The sequence below is a fragment of the Tyto alba genome, unplaced genomic scaffold (assembly GCF_018691265.1).
Source record: "Tyto alba isolate M040663 unplaced genomic scaffold, T.alba_DEE_v4.0 Super-Scaffold_1000006, whole genome shotgun sequence".
Classification (NCBI taxonomy): Eukaryota; Metazoa; Chordata; class Aves; order Strigiformes; family Tytonidae; genus Tyto; species Tyto alba.
In genome coordinates this window covers 11,856,817-11,878,765 of record NW_024881272.1, presented here as the reverse complement: position 1 = coordinate 11,878,765, position 21,949 = coordinate 11,856,817, and the positions used below count along the sequence as shown (strand labels likewise).

Genomic DNA, 21,949 nt, shown 5'->3' with positions numbered 1-21,949 from the left:
TGCACTTTTACAGTTTTTACAAGTTAATACTTAATGTTAATATTTGAGAATTGAGGGGCACAGGTGATACACCAAGCAATGCTGCTGGCAGTAAACTATATTGAATCATTTTAGTTGTGTCATACAGGCTCTAAGGGAGCTACAGCTGCTCCTTACAGTAGTTGTAATGAGTTCTTTATGCTGAACGCCTGCTCAATCTCTGAATAAGCATCACAGTGTGAAATAGGAAATTTGATTTAGCAGCTATATTGCTTCAATTGCTGTTCTGTTTTACTGTCTGTGATTCTAAGGGTTTTTTTTTTTTAAATTTATGAAATCCTAAGATTAATTTTTCCCTCTCTCTGCAAGATGCTTTTGTGATCTATCTGTTGTCTTACTTACCAGGATCTCTTTTTAAGAGGTGTTACAGGCCAAGAAGGAGCTAAGTGGAACGTTTTATTGGAGAGATTTGTGATCAACTTGTTCTATCAACTTAAGTACGAATAGTCAACTTTTTGTGCTAAGTTCTTCCCATCTGCTGTTCTTTCATATCGTATAACATGCTCCATTTCCCAAACTGAAGGTACTTGAGTAAATGTCTTGTTGGCTGGGAGAGGCCAGAGATCTAGTGTATGTTAATTGGCATTATGAGATTGTCCCTAAAAAAAGCAGAAGGAGCATTGTCCAAATTTGCGTTCAGAACTTGGTAACAAAATTCTTACTGATTTTGTGGTAATATGATTTAAACTTACGCTAAGAATAAAAGGATCAGAAGTTATTACTTTGTTGTGAACTGTCATTGAAATCTTTTGTGGCATTTAAGCACTTTAAAATTGCAAATCTCATCTCCAGTTGTGGGTTAGTTGAAAAGAACACAGTACAGTATTGATTTTCAGTCTGTGAATGACAATATGTAAAAACTTAGAACTCATTCTCATAAAAAAATAAAAACGTAGGAATCCTAATACTTTGATATATCAAATACATGAAAAATTGTCAGCTATGCTGATTTTTGTCCTTTTTTTTAAGGTAAAGAGAGGATGTTATTCTACTGTCTTCTTGTATCTGAAATCTTAATTGTATTGTATTTAGAATTAGTTTTCAGTTGCCTGATTAGTTTTATTATGGGGATATTAGTTATTCTGCTGGCACTTAATGTTCTCTTCCTTTCTTATTTTGTCACAGTGTGGGATTGCCTTACTTCAGGATTTAAATAGGTGGCTTACATAAACTATCTGCAGGAATATTCTTATAATAAAAATACTTGTGGTTACTTGTGTTAGCTACACCCAGTTCTTTAGCTTACACACTAGACAGTAATTGTGTACATTAAGTAGTAAGCTCATTTCCAGCTAAATACTGATTATTTTAGAAAAAGGATTTTCTATTCTGGAAAGATTCTCTGTGATAGAGGCACTGAGAGGTCCACCTTTGCATCACTGAACACTGATATTTAATACACTCAGTTATCATTCTAAATTGTTCATTTGTTGTTGGTCTGTGCTATTCTACTTAGTGGAAATATATGTGCTAGCTCTTTGTTTTTGACTACAATAGTTCTAAGACTGTAAGTCACTATATGGCCTGCATCGTTGCCAGATGCCTTAAATATTTGTATTTACAAACTTGTGCTATAGTTTAACTGTGCCTAATAAGGCACCTCTGCATTGCTGAAGCTGATAACGTTGTTCTGCGACTATGACAGTACTCTCAATATGACAGCAATGAGGATATATGCTTTTTGTCACTTATGTATTACATCATTCTCCTAAGTTTCTGTCATCTCTTTCAGCTCTTAGTTATTCCATTTTAAGGAATGTAATCACATTTCAGTCTGATTGCTGGGTGAAGATAGGGTGTTTGACGTGAATAGAGATACCAGATTCTGGCCAGAAATGTGAATGTTCCTTAACAGAAAGTTTTAAATTTTTCTTTAGTTTTTGATAAAATGTACATTTTTCTTGTTGCATAGTGTATATGTGGTTTTTATCTACTGCTTGGGTTTTTTGTATGAAAGGAAAAGAAAATAATCCTTAAGAATGCAGGTGAGCTTCTTTCTGACTCAGAGAAGGAAGATGCTTCTGGATTCAGTTATGATGGTTGTTTGGAATAGGTTTTTTTTATGATCTGGCAGCAATAACTTGTGTCATTAAGACTGCTTGTGTTTTAAGGTTGATAATTGTGAGTAATACTGAGAATAATGCTAGGTGATGCTTACTTGTTAAAGGAGGCGTTTGCACAACTGTTTAACAACGGAAGGGAGAAGTGAACAAAAAGGATATAGAGAGTTAAAAAGGCTTGTCATGTTGCAGACTGTTAGCATTACTTAAAGTCCCAAATGCTTTATTAAACTCTGTACTCCACAAATAGAAAGGAAAAAAAACCTCTTCCTAATATACAGAATTAGCAGAAGGGATATACAGGTAATGCTAGAGGGTATGTAGAAATGCTCCTAGACTTTTGCTTGCCTTGAACAGAATGTTGTATAAGCCAGGGCATCTAGTCTGCTATGCCAAAAAGAGATGTGAGTAGAGGGAAAACCAAGAGGATTCATGTGCCTTTATGAAAGGGCACAGAGGAAACGAACCTCTTGCCTGTATTTAGAACCCACTGTGCAGCAAAGTCAGTTGGGTTTAGGTAACCAGAGAAATCAATGAAACCAAAAACAAGCAGCATTTTGAGAAATAGAATGATAAATTAAAAATTTCCACTGTTACCGTGTCTCAAAATGCAGGACCATATTAACAATTAGATAACAAATGTTGGATGTTGCTCTGCAGCTGTGTTCCTCTAGCATTGAATTCAAGTCCATGCTTTAATGTTCATCTGTGGATGCAGTGAGATCCTCACTTCATTGTGAGCAAAATTTCTCTTGAAAATGCTTGCCACCTATTAGTGTGTGTTTGTGTTGTTTTGTTTTGTTTTTTTTTTTTTTTAAATCATCTCAAGATTTAGAAGGATCTCATTGCTAAGACCTTTTAAAAGCTTATTTAAAAATATAATTAGTATTTCATATACTAGTATGATTTATAATTACATATTTAATCCTGTACAGTAGTTGTGGGGTTTTATGCAATATTTTCATTACTTTGTTTCATACAGTTATTAATATTTACAATAAAATTGTTGCACACTTCTACTTTGGACTACTTTGGGCTGTTCTGGGCATACTCGTGCTCCTTTGTCACTAAGGGGTTTCTCCTCCTGCAGTCATATTGGTGACTAAATTAAAGTTAATTGAGTAAATTAAAATACTTGGACAAAAAGCCTTTTTTTCTGTTTGGGTAAGTACAGTGCTAGAAACAAATTGGGAAGAGAAGTGAAGAATAAAATCAGTTGGATTACTCGGGAGTTTGTGACAGTTAATTACAGCATTTGTGTAATTCTTCACTTAGCAATTATTTTAATTTTTGAGGGGGGGTGTCGTGAGTGTCATAGTTCCTAGTAGTATCTTCCTACTCTTTTATGATGTCTGTGCTTCTCTTGACTGTCTAAAAAGATTGCTGGTTATTCCAAACTAATTAAATCTTGGACATTAACTGGCTCAGAAGGCAGATGAAATAATTTCAAACATAATGGAGTCAGGTTTCCATACCTCACTACAGTAATTCTGTTCTTTTGATTCATAAAAGGTAGCTAGCTATTCATTGACCAGTTCTGGTAATAAAATGCCTGTCTAGCCTTATGCTGTCAGTTAAAATTTTGGGGTTCTCTTTCCAGCAAGGAGCTGATGGCTTCATATATAAAAGATAGCTCTGTCCATGTGGTTTGTGAAAAGGACAGGAAACTTCATGTTCCTTCTTCTATGAGTATGCTCTAAGTGAAATTCCAGGCTTGTGGAGCAGTGGGTTGGTAGTACTCCAGTTTTGTTGAAAGAGCATCACGTGTGGCCCAAAGCCGACACAATACCCATCCCTTACACCCATTTTAGGATTGTCTGCAATATTCAGTAGTGTGTCTTAGTTTCCTATGGGCCCATATTTATAAGTCAGCATGCTAAATGTAATTGAGGTGGAGGAGGGAGCATCTGAAACAAGAACATTAGATTAGTGGTATTAATTTATGTGCAGCTTGTCTGATGAACCTGATAGCATCGGATGTGTTAGGCTGGGTCTTTCCAATGTCTGTAGTGATTATAAGGTCTGCAGAATCTGCTTTATCAGACTCACACCTAGGAGGAGTGTCTGAGGTAGTTGTTTATGAACCTTAGCTTTCCTGGTCTGCCCTCTAGATGCAACCCATTAATGCCCGATGTGAGCTGCGCTTGGATTGTATGCTGGAAAGCATGCTTGTATGCTGCTAAGCCAGTCCTTTAAAAGAAGCCCCATGTTTTTTTCAGGGGACCTCTGCTCCATATATAAATCCATGAGGAGAAGGAAGCAGTAGTTTGGAGCAGGTATTGCTCCACATCTTTGCTGACCCTGAACCAGACTTCATTTCATCAGTGGGGGTGGTTTCTGTGTGCTGTCAGCTAATCAGCTGTTGAACTTTAGTCAGCAGCAGTGCAGAGAGGAGTTTAAAATTAAGCTGCCAAGAGCAACCACACTGGTCTTAGTGCAGTGTTTCTTGTATCTGCATGATCCACTCCCATGACTAGTCAGGAAACTATCTCCCACTATATTGTGACTTGGTTCTGTAGGCTGCTAATAAATAGCAGTATCAGCTTTCTGTTGCTTGCTGATTTGTTTTCACTTGTGGGGAAATACAGTATTCTATCAGAAGTTAAAATGAAGGGATCTGTCATAGGTATTCAGTGCAACTAAGAACTGCAAACTGATTAAAGTGATTGTTTACCATTGTGATAAAATTCATAGTATGTAATCAAATCTTTTCTGAAATGGAAAATGCCTTAAAATTCAAAACACTTGTCTGGAAGTTGCAATAACTAGGACAATTAGCTTGCGTAACAGGCTTTTGAGAGAAATTACAGCTATTGTTTTATTGCTGTTTGGGACTTGAAATATACTGATCAGAATTGAAAATGAGGGAGTTTTGGTTTATTCCATAATTTGTCTTGAGAGAGAGTGAGCCTTATTCAAATCTTAGCATATATATATCTCATTGATTCAGCTCAGTAATGTCAATGGAAGGTTGAGGTATACTTTCCTTGGTTCCCTTTCTGAGAACACTGATAATTTTATGAAAAATAATGACTAAGTGCAAGAGTGATGGTGTTTCACTTTTTAAGGCATTGTTGTGTGGGATCCCTTTCAGTATGTAACATTAGTATTTTACTGTGATTTTTTTTATTTCATTGTAAAATTTTTAGAATTAATAGATTTTTATGCAATTTCAGAGACTCAAGGTAAAAGTTTTTTCATAGAATTTAGTAAGGACTTCAGTCTTAAACCCTCATGCCGTGGAAACCTCAAGCTTCTATATCTACATAGATTCTATAAAAATCTGATTTAATAGAAAAGTTTGATAAGTAACTTTTTGACAGTGATAATTACTTTTTTTTTTTTTTTTTACATAAAACATTGAATTGAGGTGAAATTAGCTATTTACTGATGGTTTAATTGAAGATCTTTTAGCTGTTTATAGACAGGGTGGATAAGCCCTAATGATGGCTCACCACTTTCTCCTAATAAACAAATTATAAAGTGCAAGTTTTGCCTGTTATGGGGTATAAACTGGCTGCCACATGTGATTGCTTAACCTCTGCCTTGCTCCATTTGATTTGGGGAGGTGTTGGTGCTGGTTTTGGTACTGTGCTGCTGTGTTATTAGTACAACCAGTTTAATTTTCCACTTGAGAAGAAGGCCCAGTCTTTTCTGTGTGCGCTTTTTTCTGCTACTTTGAAATTACAGAAAAGCTAGAGCTTCCTGCATTTGATAGTTGAAATAGTAAAACTGTGCATTTTAAAGTTGTGTATACAACTTCAGTTTTCTATTTATGATTTCCTGAAAGGCAGCTCTTTAACGTGGATACGGATTTTGCATTGTTGAGAGGTGTGGAGAGAATAAATTTAAAGCAGCTGCTTTGCAATAACACCGATATTTTTTCCTAGTAAGCACCAAGTACTTTAATTCATGCTACATGAAATTTTAATGAAAAATGCAAGTTTAGAAGGAAGTCTGTTTCACTGTTAGATATGCCGATAGAATAGAACTTCTCCTCATCTTTGTTAATTCACTAGATTTCTCTGCTGAAGTGCTGTGTCCTCAAAATCGGTTTCGGGTTTATCACCAGCTCAGGAAAGGCTTGGTTACACAAAGATGTTCTGAACAGTTAAGGTGCATCAACTGAAAGAGCAAGGTTTAGTTTGCTATAGCGTAATCCTCTCAAGGCCAGTTTACATCTGAGGAGTACTGTCTGTGGAAGTGTTCACTGATTTACACCTCCTGAATTTCTGATTCACCACACCACCACCATAACATCCCCGTGCTTCAACTTTGCTTACTGATTACATGTTGGTGTGTCTGAAGGCACAGCGTGACATCCTACTGAGTTATGTGTGACGGTATGAAGACCAGACCCAGTAATTTTTGTTGGATCTGTGATCATCTTGTGTTGGCCAACTCGGGTGTGTCCATATCACCCTCCCAAGACCAGGAATGTGCCGTATGACCAGTAAGGAGGCAGGAAAGCAGGGATAGTGGTTCCATCTGGTGGAAAATGGTAGCATTGGTCAGGATGAATTTCAGTATGAGGACAGAAGCATAGCTCAGATGAAATAAAGTTATAAACAGCTGATGTGAAATGTACTGCTAAAAATAACTGATACTTAAATGCACTCATTCTGATGTACTTTTAAATATAACTGTGTTTATTAAATATGGCTTTTTATTTTTAAAAGCCTCTTAAATGATTTAGTTAATTACACTTACAGTATAAATATACAAACAAATTACCACAGTCATTATTTCCTGATCCATGGCAGTTGCCAAAGTGTACACACTCTATAGTTTGTGGCATGTGGTAATTTGCCTGAGAGTATCCATCTGTGGAAGAGAACTTCAGTTCCTTTGCATTTGCTGAGCAGCAGGAATGCTCATGGATGATTGCTGTAGACTGGGTGGCTTAGGGCTATCTGCTTGTATGAGTTATCTGATTTGAGGTTCGGACAAACTTCCGGCAAGTAAATACCTGTAACACAGTCTTCCCAGTGTGTGGGTTGCAATGGTATTGTAAACTGTATGTGTCATGCTTTATAATTGCAAAAATATACCCACACCCACTTGTTGATGCCAAATAATTCTAATCATGAGCATGGAAAGGCAAAATAGTTGTTTGGCTGGAAGAATGTGGATGGACTGTTTGAGGGGTGCTGTCAAGGTAGAGTGTGATTGGAAGCATGAACCTGTACAGCTGGTACTTGATAAAACTTAAGAGAGGAAAAGGCATGGCCTACATTGACAATTAAAAATAGAGAGGGTTGCATTTTCTTCTGGTGACAGCTTTAAATCTGAGCACAGTTCTTGTCTTTTGACATGTCTGCAGTCTCTTGATGAAATATGCGTTAGTGAATTACGCAACTATATGTTTACTTGCAAAGGAAGGTAATATTAGTACTGAGCAGTAAATATGTCCTTTACTGAAAATATACTTAGAAGTGGTTAATTTTTGAATATGAAATTTATTTTCTGTTAATCTTTTCCCTGCCAGCCTAAACATGTCAAATGTCTAAGTGCTGGCTGCTGCAGTCCCTTTGAAGCAGAGTTTGGAGCTCATGTGACAATGCTGCATCATTTTGGAATGTGAAGCCAGTATAAAAAATAAAACCAAAACTCCCCCCATTTTTTTTTTTTTTGGAAGCAGAGAGGAGAAAGGGAAATACAGCTTAAACCTCTGCTGGCTTCTGTATTTATAGTGTTCCGGGTGGGATCATTTCCAGGATGGATGATCTTCAGTTGGGATTGTGTGAACCAGCTCTTACTCCTATGGGACTTGAGCTATCAGGGTTTCAGCAGTACTGTTTGTGTAAAGCCGTTTGTGATCTGTTTTATATTATGCCTTTTATTCTCTAGCTTTTGCTTGCAACTTCTTGGGGCCAAAGAACACTACTGAGTATGCACTACTCAAAGTTTCCAACAGAAAAGAGAGTGTTGGTCTTTGTTAAACGTTCTTTGCTTTCTCATTTGCCTACAGGAATTGCCGTATGCATATAGAAGGCTTTGGCTCTGCCTTAAGTTCTTGATTGACGCTTCCTGCTTGCTAGGGGTAGTTATGCTTTTACATCAGCTGCAAATGGTTATGAGTTATTAACTGACTATGAGACCTCAAGCCAAGCATCTTGTGTTCCCTTTGCAGAAACGCAGCTGAATGGAGCTTAAAGGGCCACAGATGAAAGAACTTGAACACGTTACTGAAGGTTTAAGATGTGTCTGACAGTGACCTCCTTACCTTAGTAATAAAGAAGAGTTTTTCAACAGGAGCTTAGGATATCTTTACTCCAACTTATTAATATACTAACTGGAATCGTGTTTTGACAACAGTTCTCCGTAGTAAAGTACTTACCCTACTACAGAACAGTGTTATTTTCTCTACTGATAATGCAACTCAATGGAGGAAAGTAGTGTTTTGATAAGCATGCGTGAAGATCGTTCCTTTCATGTGCGATACAGGTAAGACTGTTAATTTTAGTATGGATAAGTGCTGTTAATAATAGAAAAGTAAACATGTTGCAAAAAATAGTTTGGTGTCTCTCTTACTAGTGTTATTGAAACTGAAAGCTAAAATAACTTTTATCGATTTTTAAACTATAAAAATTCACATTTGTTATATAGTAGATTATATTAGTATAATTACCTGATTATATAGTATTGGAACTGTGTGCAGTTGCAGAATAGTACATGATTGTCTGTATTTCTTTGTGTTTCTGATAGAATGGTATGAAGTATCATCCCTGCACAGTAATACTCTCTCTCCTTTTAGCTTTTGGAGTTTTGCCTGCTGAAGTTCTCTGTACTTGTCCCATTATTGCTTCTATGAATTACAAATTTTTAGGTGTGCTGCCATTTAGAACACTGTTTTCCTTGCCTAAAATAAAGAGATTTGATTGATATATAAAAACTGCTTTGATACTTTGGACTAAAAACGTTCTGTTATTGCAAGTCAAGAGGATATGTGATTTCCCTTCTGAGAGCTTTTACGATTTTTCTTCTGAAACCCCGTTTACAGACATGGGACGACATGTTTGCATTGCAGACACCCTCTAATGAACCTGAACAGCAGAAGCACTGTGTAGGGTATGGTATTTGGATGACTGGTGTTTGGAAGGGTACATCCTGCAGCTCATTCAATAGGAAGGGACACTGGAACACTGGAATGATTGTTTTAAAAGCAAATAAAAAGCGTGATTCTTGGCATGTTTTCCCCCCACCCTCTCCAGTGGTCATTCTTGCTTTGGAGGCCTTTTCCTTGATAGCTAATGGGAACAAAGCACTACCCTTGTTTGTAAAACAGCACATGCTACAGCTTGTATTCTGAAAACATTCTGACACTGTTAGACTGCTGTTAGATTAGTCTAAATTTCTGTTTTGTAGAAGTACAGTGTTAGTTCTGGTTAGCAGTGCAGTCAGCAGGAGGAGCCTTTTCATGATCAGTAAGGAGAAAAATAGCAAATAAACTCTAATTCACTCTTGCCTTTGTTTTGCTAAAATCTCTATGAGGTGGCTTTGACAGCAGGAATCCATAAGTGTGTGATCATGGTGTTTCTTGAATGTAGCTAACTCTCAGCATTTCTGTAATGTGTTTATCCATGCTATTGCTGATGTGCTTGGGTCCTCCCCAGACAGCTGTGGAAGAGCCTTGCTCACTCCTGAATAGCAGCAGGAGCTGCTCAGGGTACTATTATGGAAGTAAATGGATGAAGAAAGCATCATGGCCAATTGTCTGGTTTAAACTGACAAGCCAAAAATAACTTCAGAAGTATTGGCAAGCAGAGTCAGGGCAAAATGTCTTATTACTTCATGCTGTATTTCAGTATGGGCTTCAATGGCACTGATTAACAATAAAAATATTAATAGCATGTAAGAACTCTAGTCAGTTGAACATTAAAAAACATAATCCCTTTAATTTTCTTTTAAATATTAAACTTTTCTAAAAGTTAGAGAGACTGCAAATTAGTTGACTATATTGAACTGGAATTTCATGATACTCTAGCTATAATTTGGAAAGGTTTTGTTTGGCTGTAGTTTAAAATCTAATGCAGGAAAGAATAGGCCATAAATTACAGGGAATGATGGTGTTATTTATCAGTTTTTAAAATTTTTTACCTACCGGTATTGTCTCAAGCTGGCCTGGCTCTCCGACTGCTTTTTCCTTCCCACCAGTATTCCAGTAGAACCGACTTTAAAAAGAAACTGGTGGCCCACTCCTAAGGAAGGGCTTTACTATGGGTCTGTTACTGTGCAAGCTGTTTCTTTCTCCCCACTCTAGTTGACCAGTATCAATTTAGCAGCTATAAAAATTCTTATGCTGGTGGAAGGAAACTGTTTTTTATTCTTATGTTGTTTAGTGACTGAAAATAAAATGCTGAAGTTAATAAATGGAACTCATAAGTAATCTATAGAGTAAATATTTGTAGAATTCACTTGTCTTGGCCTGCTAAATTTATACACCAAAAACTTGAAACTGCTTTTATCTTGACCAGAGCAAAAGAACCCCAAATTGATGTGTGTGGTTTCTTTGTGAATGTGTGTGTTGTTTTGTTTCTAAGTTTGCCACCAAACTTAAGTTTGACTAAACACAGTGTTGCACTGGAGGTGTAGTTGAGTTTGGAGTGATCAGTGTGGTGTGCTTCTGCATTAGGTATAGAAACCAAGAATAAGGGCAGGAGTCAGTAAAGTATGTGAAGGTCATTACAGGATGCTGTGGCATTAGTAATTCTATGCATCTGAATTAAAGAGATATAATAGGGGTTTTTTGTGTCTAGGTATGTTATGTGTATTGACATGTTTTATGACAAATAGCGTGGCAGCACCATTCTCCCTCAATAGCAAAAAATCCTCTTAGTGGGAATTGAATGGAGTTAAACTAAATTAATTGTGTTTAGAGATTGTAGTAATCAATGAGCCTTCTTGCTGCCTTCTTTTGCCTTCTTAGCAGTTTTCTGTTCTTTATTGTAAGATGAGAACAGCAGACAGAAGGGAGACTGCAAAATGGGAGAAAAAAACAGGGAGGCTAGGGTGAAGGCCATCTGCATAGGGTTTATATTCTTGTAAGTATAAAGGTTCAAAACAGAATGTAAAGAAGGTCAGAGAAGAACGAGGCAGGGGGATGGTAGGGGGGGAGAGAAAAAAGAAAATGGAGCCAGGCAAGATGAAAAGCTTAGAGGGACTGATAAGGATGAGGTAGTTTTACAAATGAGAAATTATTCAGGAGATGCCAACCTTTCAGAGAACAGGTCCAGGCAACTATAAACAATAACAAAATGAAGCCCTGTATGAGTATTTCCACAGTAATATCTGGAAGAATATTATCCTGTTTAGCAGGAACAGAATTTCATTAGAAGTACACAGATGAATGGGCCTTGTTCTCTTCTCGGCTCTGGGGATTCAATGTGTCTTTTGTTTAGCCATCGGGTGTTGAATAAATAAGTAATTCAATTCAGCCCTGGGAACAGAGAAAGTAATTTCATATTCTCCTTGTAACTATTTAATGACTTCCTAAAACATTGATAACCTAGCCCTGTCTAGTTTGCTGACATGCTGTTTAACCATTCTTAGTGACAGTTAAAACAGCCTCTGAGAACATTCCTAAAAGATGATGGCTTTTTGACTAAAGAACGCTTATGCAATTTTTTTTTTCTTTAAAAAAAGTTGCGATAATTTTCTTAACAGTCCGTTAAGTAATGGAGGAAGAAAACCCAACCAAACCCAAACTTCCTCTGAGTCCAGTTTTGGTACTTGATGGATAAGCCTAGCAAACTTTTAAAATAACTAAATGATTTCATAGCTCTTACATAATGCAAATAAAATACGAATATTAGGTACAGGCAACTGTAGAAATACTTATTTTTCTCTACTTTTTTATAGCTTATTTAGACTTTGAAATTATAGAAGGTCAGTTAGAATGGATCAAAATGGAATTATAGCTTTAATTTGCTGTACAGAATTTAGCAACCTGTTAATACAACCTTTCAGGAGTTGCAGTCAAGAGTAGTGTTAAAATTTGGGTTTGTTTTTACGTAGACGTACTAATTCGCATTCTCATTTACTTCCTGTAATTCTGGTTGATTTGAAACACTCTAATAACAGCTGATTTTCATCAGTCTGGGTATAAGCATTAGCTTCTTAGTCATTTGCATTCTGTGTGGAAAACACCAAATCTTTCATTTTTTATAAGTTAAGTCTGTGATTGTGAAGTCAGAAGATTGTTTCAAGTTCCTTGATGGACTGGTAACACTCCCTTGGCATTTGGCAGTCTTTGGCATAGGGTGAAGTTGGTTGAATGCAGTATATCAGGAAAATTACTGGTCCATAGCATTCTCGGATCTTGACTTTGGATCTTTTTAAACTGTGCCTTTTCTTCCTCTATTAGGCGGCTCATGCATCACAGTTGCAAATCAAAACATGAATTTTTTTAATGGGATAAATTCACTTAGAGAACTGGAGTCCGGTATAGCATTTTGACTGTTACATGTGACGTATGCATTTTGCAGAAAGCTCTACCCTTTTTAGCTGTGCAAGCTAAAGAAGTGACTGTGATTGTGTAATGGTCTAAATCTTCTCACTGAGGAGCACCATGTTTTCTAGCTGCCACTTTAATTGGACATGTCAGTTAACATGAGGTGCCCGGAGAGAACCTCTTTGGATAGGATTAAGATTACCCAGTGAAGTGGTTTAAGTCTTAAGCCTTCAGTTGCTGATGGTGTAATCATTTCTGCCTGTACTTAATCTTTTCTGCCTTCTTCTGTCTTACATTCAACACATGCACAATGTACTAAAAACCAGGGTGTGTGTTCTGGCAAATAGGAATGCTTTAACTTCTCAGAGAAGAGTTTCCAAACCTGAAAATACTGCATGTGTTATGGATATCCAACCTGAGAAGTTGGGCCTGGGTAGAACTTCATGCCCGCATTATCATTTGCTGTCTGCATCTTTACCGACTACCAAGCATACAGTATTTTTAATTGTTAAATATGTCTGTCATTTCATTATGCTTAAGTTGTGGAATGTCGAAGGCCAGCAGGTATGGTACTGTTTGTGTTGGTAGCTTATTTTACTTATCATCCAAATTCTTCTAGTTCTCTTGCAAGTCAGTGGATTTTTCAAAAATATTTCCTTCTTGCTCAGGTTTGAGTAGAATGTTGTATAACCTATTTTTTTTTTTTTTCGGATTTAGAAAAATGAAATATAAACATTGCAGATATGTCATTCTTCATCACTATGTCTTGTCAAAACAGCTGTCTTCTGGTGTTGCCATTAAAATAACTTTTAGAACAGCAAACATTTGATTGTTGCTGTTACTGATCTGTGCATATGAAGGGAAACAGCTTAATTCTAAATGGCTTATTCTTACAACCAGGTAAATATTAAATGATGTAATGAGGATATCTTTAATTACATAAATTGTTCTGAAGTGCGAGCCCTTATGTTTACGGTATAATCCATCTTGAAGAAAAATTCAAAACAATATACAAATTTATGAAGTTGATGTCCAGTTTTTTCCAATATTGATACACACTTTGTAAACACTTAAAGATATGTCTCTGAGTTTACTTTTTGAAGTCTTTTACAAGTAGAATGATGGTGGTTTTGTGAGATTTTAAAAATGCATTTATCTTGAAAAAGCTAGAGGACCGTATTGCTTCAACAGCAAGACCCTGAAGTCTTCTTCCTTCTCATCCTCTCCTCTACCCCCCTGCACCTTGGAACTGGAAAGCAGGAAATGTTTGTATATAATCGCTAACTCTTATTGAAATGTTGTTGCCTTTTGTACACCTGAATTGACGGGTTTTGGCAGCTGCAGTTCTCTAACATTTGTTCATTGTTCAAAATGTAATCTTCCGTAAACTCCTATAAATTAATTAAGTACCTTCTTTACTGATGGCAGTATTTTGTACCTGTGTAATTTCACAATTATTTGCTCATAATAATCAAAAATATTCCAGTGGCTTCTGGAATGATGGCATCTCAGTTAAGTAACTTGAATTGACATACGTTTTGTCTTTAATTCAGTCTAGATCTTTTTTCTTTACATTCAGAATTTTCCTAGCCGTGCCACTACAGGAAATGATGAAGTGACAAGGAGTATTGAATTACTTAAAAAAACAACTTTGGGAGAAATAGGCATGGTCTTTGATACACAGTAATATTTGAATTTTAATATTTTTTTTTCTATACAACATTTGGCAGGTAGCTATGGCATCAGCCTCAAAATAAAAGTGCTTATGTTTTTCAAAATCAGCATTTGCCAAGCATAGCTTGATTTTTCGGTTATTTTTCTGAAATTATCTAGATAGTGAAAATGCAGTTTTGAATCCTGCAGGTGCTATATGTGCACAAAGCAGTGTTTGGATTCCTTCCCTGAGACTTAGAAAGAAAGGAAAAAAAAAAAAATTGAAGCTGTTTGTTCTGATGTTGTGTTTGCTCATCAGTGTTGAAGTTGCAATTTCCATTTCAGCATTAGTTTCCGTAATGTTATAGTAGCAAGCGCACTGCTTGTACCATGGTGCTGACTCCCTGTTCTGAACAAATAGAGACCCTCTGAATAACATAACCTCTTTGGAACTCAGGTTAGTGGACAAAGTACTACATTTAGAGTGACCGTTTTTCTTTCTACTTAAATTGTGCAGGATGGAGGCTTCCTGCCTAGAGCTGGCTTTGGAAGGCGAGCGCCTGTGTAAAGCAGGGGATTGCCGAGCTGGTGTATCTTTCTTTGAAGCAGCTGTTCAGGTTGGAACTGAAGATTTAAAAACACTCAGTGCTATTTACAGCCAGCTAGGCAATGCCTATTTCTACTTGCATGAATATGCAAAGGCCTTGGAATACCATCACCATGATTTAACTCTTGCCAGGTAATCTTGTGTCTTTTAACGATGTTCCCCATTTCATCCCATTCTTGTAGAGATGAGCAGTTGACTCTTCATTTTCCTAAACAAACCCTGCTGTTAATACCAGATAGTGATCGAGTGTGGTGATGGCAGAGGTCCAGGGACTCTGGCAGGTAACTTGAATGCCCTTTAACCTGGGGGCTAGTACTCTGTCTGGCACTCTAATCCTCTACTGACAGAGGCCTCACGGGGCTTGTGGATAATTAAGTGGCTGCTTTAAATCCACCCTGTCCTGTTTCTGAAACAGTCTTTTTGGTTCTCCAGAATGTTAAGCTGGCTCTCTTGTATACTAGACAGAACTCATTCATGTTTCTCCGTGTAAAACTCATAGTATAATATTGTGAAATAATGACAGTCAAGTAAAATGCAGAAATAGTTAAACCTCTCTTTCCAATGCTGGAACTGTCTTTCTACATAGTCACTAAGAATTTTGTCTGTATTCTCTTCCTAAAAGAAGTGAGTTATTTTTTTAAAAGATCAATACCGTGAACATTAGCAGTTGCCCAAACAGCACCAACAGAATTAAATGTAACCACAGACTGAACAATGTTTATGTGAGTGAATTTTAGATACAAAATGAACTGAATGCACACGTATTTGCATGGTGGTAATCTCTTCAGATAAATTCTTATAAATGTCCGTCATACATTGATCACCTACTTGGTTTCAAATTATACACTATTTACCGGGTGCTTTAATTCTGCAATTTTAGGACAATTGGAGATCTACTGGGAGAAGCTAAAGCTAGTGGGAATCTGGGCAACACTCTAAAGGTACTTGGGAATTTTGAAGAAGCTATTGTTTGTTGTCAAAGACATCTGGATATTTCTAGAGAGCTTAATGATAAGGTAAGAACTGTTTAGGAACCTGGAAGAAAACTGCTAATGCCTATTACTGAATCCTGTTGTATTGGTAATGGGTGTGCCACCTTTCAGAGGGAAGTAAATACTGAATATTCAGTTATTTCTTCTTCAGAGTAAGAATCTGGTAGTTGTAACATAGTTGTTTTCACCTGGAAGGCTATAGATCCGGATTAATAAATATTATCCTGTTTTGTTTTTTTTTTTTGTGTCCTGTTTTGGTTTTTTGGTTGGTTGTTTTTTTGGTTTTTTTTTTTTTTTGTTTTTTTGTTTTTTTTTTCTTGGGGGGTGGTGTTGATGTTGCTTGTTTTGTTTGTTTTTATTTATTTATTCGTTATTTTAATTTGCAATGATAATTGGCCTCAGTAATTACCGTGTGTCTTGCAGCTCAAAAGGAAGTAGTATGCAAAACAGTCTGTTTGAGGGATGTCACTGGGTGGGAGATAACATGTTCAGAATGAGCAAAGCATGTGTTGACAACTAGTTAACAAACTTTTTTCCCCATCTGTGGATTGTACTCATAGTTGTCATCACACAGGACTTTGAAGCATAAAACTGTAATGCCTCATTGTACTTTTGGTTTAGGTTGGAGAAGCAAGAGCACTGTATAATCTGGGAAATGTGTATCACTCTAAGGGGAAGAATGTAGCTAGTGCTGGGACTCATGATCCAGGGGAACTTCCAGATGATGTGAAAAATGCTTTACAAAAAGCTGCAAATTATTATGAGTAAGTACTAGCTTTCAGTGTTGGGGATTGAGAGGATATGATCATCTACTTCATTAGGATATTGGGAGATTTGTGTGTGGTGACCTAACCTGTGGCACACTTCTATTCAGAACAGCAGTACCTGGGAATTTCTTCTCTTTTACATGGGGGAGTGCACTATTTTTTTGTTACACCCTCATTTGTAGTGTACCTCTTATTACCTGGTAAGTCCTTCGCTGATGTTAGAAGCCAGTACTACTCTTCAAACAAGACTGAGACAACAACAGGACCTCGGTATACTTGTATATAATATAGCTCTTCAACTAGATGCGAGCACACCAGCTTGAGAAAGAATGCAATTAAGTTTGGTATCTCACAGGAAATGTTTCCTACTCAGTGGAAGATTTATGCTTGCATAAAAGCCATTTAAATAGGCCAAAGTAGAACACCTCTTCCTTTTCCTTTATATAAATGGAAAGATTTTTTAAAACTTACTATTTAAATGACTGTGAGGAAAAAACCCCTTGTTATTATTTTTCCCCTTCTCACTTCCCCACAACAGGGAAAACCTGACAATAGTAACCAAGCTGGGTGATAGAGCAGCACAAGGACGTGCCTTTGGAAATCTGGGGAACACACACTATCTTCTGGGCAACTTCCGGAGTGCTGTTTTAGCCCATGAACAGGTACAACGATGTGCTCGTGAGGAATTCTGTTCTAGCAAAGTATCACTAATTTCTTCTGATCTTAAGTACCTGTATTCTGTTGGATCTCGCCGCAAGCGTTTTCATGTAGGGTTTAAATCTTAATGGCACAGCTTCGAGTTTGGCTGTTCTTTTTAAGCACTGTCGTCCTAAAGAACAGGTACAGACGCACAGTGGGAAAACTATGAGCATGCATTTCTGTATACAAACGTATGTTACAAAGTACAAAATTGAGTAAATAACACAATTATTTCACGTTTTAAAGCGTCTCCTAATTGCAAAAGAATTTGGTGATAGATCAGCGGAAAGAAGAGCATACAGCAATCTTGGAAACGCCTACATCTTCCTGGGTGAATTTGAAACTGCTTCTGAATACTACAAGTTAGTTGACCACTTATAGTTTATACCCCTTCTTGTACCGTTTACTTCTGCTGTGCCTGGTACTTTAGCTCACTGTAGAATAGCCATCTCTTCAACATATACCTAGAAAAGAGCTGCGTTTATTTAGCAGAAATAACAATTTTCCCTAGTTGTTTAACTACTTTGGTTCTTTTAAGGGAGAGGCAGGATTTATCCTTTTTATTTTCTTTACTTTTTTTGTCACTTTAAATAGATTCTTCTCAGCACTGTCGACATCTTTCTGTTGATAGGCATTTATTCCCCTTTATTCCAGAACCAGGTATTACTGTCTTAGCAAGTTCTGTAATGATCTGAATAACTTCAGTACACCTGAGATGGGTTGCTGTCTCAGGTGTCGTCACTAGCTGAGGTCAGTGGTGCACGTCAACATGATTTTACACATTTAGTCTGTATTTTCAAGCAAGACATTTTTCTTCATCTCTGTACCACCGTGCAGTTGCTGCTGCAACTTGGGAAAATACAAGAGAGTGTAGGTGTTACTGCACCTTATGTGGATCTCAGAGCTTACCCGTTGTTTTCGAAAAGGGAGAAAAATCCTCAATACTGAGCACATTCCTCTTAGTACTCAAATTCTTCTTACCCAGCCCGGGCAGGCCGGCTTGGTGGTTATAGGTCTGTCTTGCTCGTGCTGATGGAGAACATACAGTATTTATTGTAATGATGGTACTAAACTTTCAAGTGCATACTGTCAGCAAATCAGCTAGAAATTATTGATGAAGCAGTAAATTAAAATTAGAAGATGGTGATTGAGGGATCAGTCTGCCCTCTAATGTAAAGTAAATGGAAATAGGTTGCAGTGGAGGGAAGACAGACTCTTAACATTCTCTAAGAGTTTACAAGATAGTAATGTATAGCAGCTGATTTGCCAGCCCAGTGTCCTAATTTCTTTAATTTGTATAATTGATTTTTAGTTGCACAAGTATATTTTAAAAACTTTTCCTGACCATGATTTCTGAGGTGACTAGCCCTTTCTTCCAGGAGGACGTTACAGCTGGCCCGACAGCTTAAGGACCGAGCTGTGGAAGCACAGGCCTGCTACAGCCTGGGCAACACATACACTCTGCTGCAGGACTATGAAAGAGCAATTGATTATCATCTGAAACACCTTGTGATTGCTCAGGAATTAAATGATAAGTAAGCCCTAAGAGATTGTTTAATCTATGTATGACACTTAAACCAAATCTTGTGGCCTCTAACTCTGCTGTCACTGTTCTGTACGTGACAGCTGGATTAATGTGAATTCCCTCCAACGCTGGGCTCCAGTTTTCATAAGGGAAGAAAAAAAAGTCACTCATGAAGGTATTGCAGCTAATGAGTCTGAGATGAAAGAGGAATTGATGAGTGACTGTCTCTACATCATCTTCTGTCAGCATCTTCTTTGTGAAATAAGGAAGAGTAGATCTGTTTTTCGTTACTTCATTATAATAATTTGCATACCTTCACAAGAATACATCTACTTTTCCACAAATTAAGAATATGGGAAGGCATGGGAAAAGGAGAATAATACAGTAGCAACTAATGCTTATTTTATATTCATGATTTCTAAGGCCTTTTTTATGACATTGGGTAAAACTAAAATTTTGTACAACTTTTAAATGCACTTCTAACTCAATAGGCAGAATACATGAAGACCAGTAAGGCATGCCACCTGAGGAAAAGCCAAGTAGGTTATAAAATGTTCCATGCCTGCAAAATTGAGTGACTTATGTTTGCTGTGAGCTTAAAAATTAAATTTTTCTAGTAGATTTGCACATATTTATCATTATACCTAGAAGACACTCCTTTAAATATGATACTTAACATGTTGGTGTTGGAATGGTTTCTGATGGTGGCCTTCAGTTTTCTTGGCCCAACAATCTTACTGTGGAAGTATGATGAAAACCTGACCTCTAGTGTTCAGTGAATAGAGGTATAATTGAAAATGTGTTTATTTTTTTTCAGAATTGGTGAAGGAAGAGCATGCTGGAGTTTAGGGAATGCATATACTGCTCTGGGAAACCATGACCAAGCTATGCATTTTGCAGCAAAGCACTTGGAGATTTCAAGAGAGGTAAGATTTTCATGCTCTGCCTATGTTGGCTGTTGGTTTTTGCTCTCACTTACACAGCGATTTTTATGGGTGTGTCCATGCATGTGATTGTGAATAATGGAGTGGATTTTGAATGATTTTTGAGATAATTGGTTCTAAATTATATCAGCTGTGTCTCACTGCACCTAGCTCCTTAGTGCCACCTCTGAGAATGTCAGCGTGGAATCCATGTTAATAGCCTAGCAGAGGTTATTTTAGGCTTTGGTTTGTACCTTTTAGTAGTTAGGTACTTCATTAATAAGATTATTCTCTCAGTTTTTAGCCAGGAAAAAGTTTTCAGCCTTTTTCTCTCAGGAATCTAGGGGACAAGGTTTGCTTCATATTTACTTAAGTGTGTATTTTGCTACAGTAATAGAACTGCTTGTTTTATTTGGTTGCAGGTAGGGGATAGAAGTGGGGAACTCACTGCTAGGCTTAATCTCTCAGATCTTCAAATGGTTCTTGGATTAAGCTACAGCACAAACAACTCCATGATGTCAGAAAGCCAGGTGGTAGATAACAGTATGATCGGTACGTGCCTATTTCTGCAATACTTTCTAACAGTGATCTTCAAAAAGAATCTGTTGTTTGCATTGTTTTCTGACTACAGATGATTGAGTGCGCAGGGTTTTTTTTTTTTTCCCCCTACCAACAAAAAAAGGTGGGTTTTACAGTATTGGACCCCTTCAGCTCCTCCTTTTCTGGAGGATTTACGTTGTGAATCTCAGGTTACTGCTTAGTTTCTTCATGATATTTCTAATTGCATATGTGTGTGTGTCCCTTTTTTTTTCTTTTTTAATGTGGGAGATTTATCTATTTGCTGCCAAATTCTGTCTTGCCTTTTTTTGCTCCTACCATCTTGGTGACACTGGGGGTTACAGGAGAACCCATGTCATTTGATGTTCCTCTGCTCAAGGACCTGATGGTCCTTTTCTTGTGTCCCATAGAAGCAACTTTACATAGCTTAGATGGGTGTGGTTTTGAAGGCTGCTTTTTTATGAGTGCTTATTTATTCTCTGATATACTTAACTGCACTATTTTGGAACTCAGAACTGCTGTACCTTGGACCTTACATGAGTACAGTCATGGCTTTGAAGGTGACGCTGTAAATCTTAATGATAAAAAAATGAACTTGATTCTTTCTTGAAGGTACCAGACAGAGAGTAGGACGCCGCCATAGCATGGAGAACATGGAACTTATGAAATTAACACCAGAAAAGGTTGGCACTTTCCTTCATTTATAAGAGTTTGTCAGTGGTAGATAAAGCTGTTGATTTTGTGGATAACTCTGTTTATTTTAGAAGAGAATTAGGGAAAATCTCAGGTTGATAAAGCTATCCATTCGCTATCCAGTGAAACAAGCTCTTTAGTCCTGTCTGCTCTCGTGCTGGCATTTCTCCTCCTCCTGCTTTTCAATCCTTACTGGGAATTTTGTGTATACCGAGGCGTTACAGAAGGCTGGTTGAGTATCTGGGTTTGTATAAGGGTTGGTTTTGCTCTAACACTTTCTAAAACTATGGATTTTTGGTTTTCTTCTTTCAAATTTGAAGAATGTCAGGTGGAAAACACTAGCTGTGTCTGCATTTTAGCATTAACTATGTTTTGTGCACTGCAGTCAGCAAGGAAAACTTGCTGTTTGATTAAGTATACTCTTTGACCACATTTTCAATCATCAGGTGTCACACTCCAGTTCAGTTACAGGACCGATCCGTAACAGTACGAACCTCCTTCAAGAAATGACAGCTCTGTCATCACAGGTCAAATAAGAGAACCAAAACCCAAGTTTTCACATCCTCAAGGTTGGGTAAACTAAATTATGCAAAAGCTGCCTCAGTTTGGGGAGAAAAAGCAGTAGCAACTGAGAGGTAATAGTACAGGTAATTAAAATCAGAAGACTTAATGTCATGATTCTTGTTTTCTTAGGTTCAGAACTGGAACAGTGAGATTCTTGCTAAACAGAAACCACTAGTTGCCAAACCTTCAGCAAAACTGCATTTTGTAAATCGACTGAAAGGCAAAAAGTACAAAACCAGCACCGCTTCCAAAGTTCTGCAGGATGCCAGTAATTCTATTGATCACCGACTTCCAACCTCGCAGAGGGTAAGTTTGGCCAGCTGTGGAGATCACAGCCTTTCCTTATCTTTGTCTGATCACAATGATGGAAAACATATTCCTGCAGCTGTCTGTTTCAATTTAAACACTGTGGCTCT

General features: G+C 37.3%; 1 protein-coding gene across 5 annotated transcripts in view; it reads left to right on the top strand.

Annotated features, from left to right (window-relative positions):
* The window catches only part of GPSM2 (G protein signaling modulator 2), a 28,395-nt gene that overhangs the window by 3,429 nt on the left and 3,017 nt on the right, over nucleotides 1-21,949 (top strand). For 2 of the 5 annotated variants that reach the window (XM_042804193.1, XM_042804213.1), the window contains 11 exons: nucleotides 8,233-8,546; nucleotides 14,723-14,944; nucleotides 15,693-15,828; nucleotides 16,426-16,568; nucleotides 17,110-17,233; nucleotides 17,517-17,632; nucleotides 18,650-18,805; nucleotides 19,613-19,721; nucleotides 20,141-20,270; nucleotides 20,889-20,959; nucleotides 21,663-21,839. In XM_042804193.1, the coding sequence (XP_042660127.1) occupies nucleotides 8,485-8,546; nucleotides 14,723-14,944; nucleotides 15,693-15,828; nucleotides 16,426-16,568; nucleotides 17,110-17,233; nucleotides 17,517-17,632; nucleotides 18,650-18,805; nucleotides 19,613-19,721; nucleotides 20,141-20,270; nucleotides 20,889-20,959; nucleotides 21,663-21,839 (1,446 nt within the window). In that variant the 5' untranslated portion in view covers nucleotides 8,233-8,484. Of the gene's footprint in view, nucleotides 1-7,242; nucleotides 7,258-8,232; nucleotides 8,547-12,704; nucleotides 13,117-14,722; nucleotides 14,945-15,692; nucleotides 15,829-16,425; nucleotides 16,569-17,109; nucleotides 17,234-17,516; nucleotides 17,633-18,649; nucleotides 18,806-19,612; nucleotides 19,722-20,140; nucleotides 20,271-20,888; nucleotides 20,960-21,662; nucleotides 21,840-21,949 lie in introns of those variants that run through there. The other 3 variants (XM_042804202.1, XM_042804208.1, XM_042804218.1) reach the window with 3 other exon arrangements.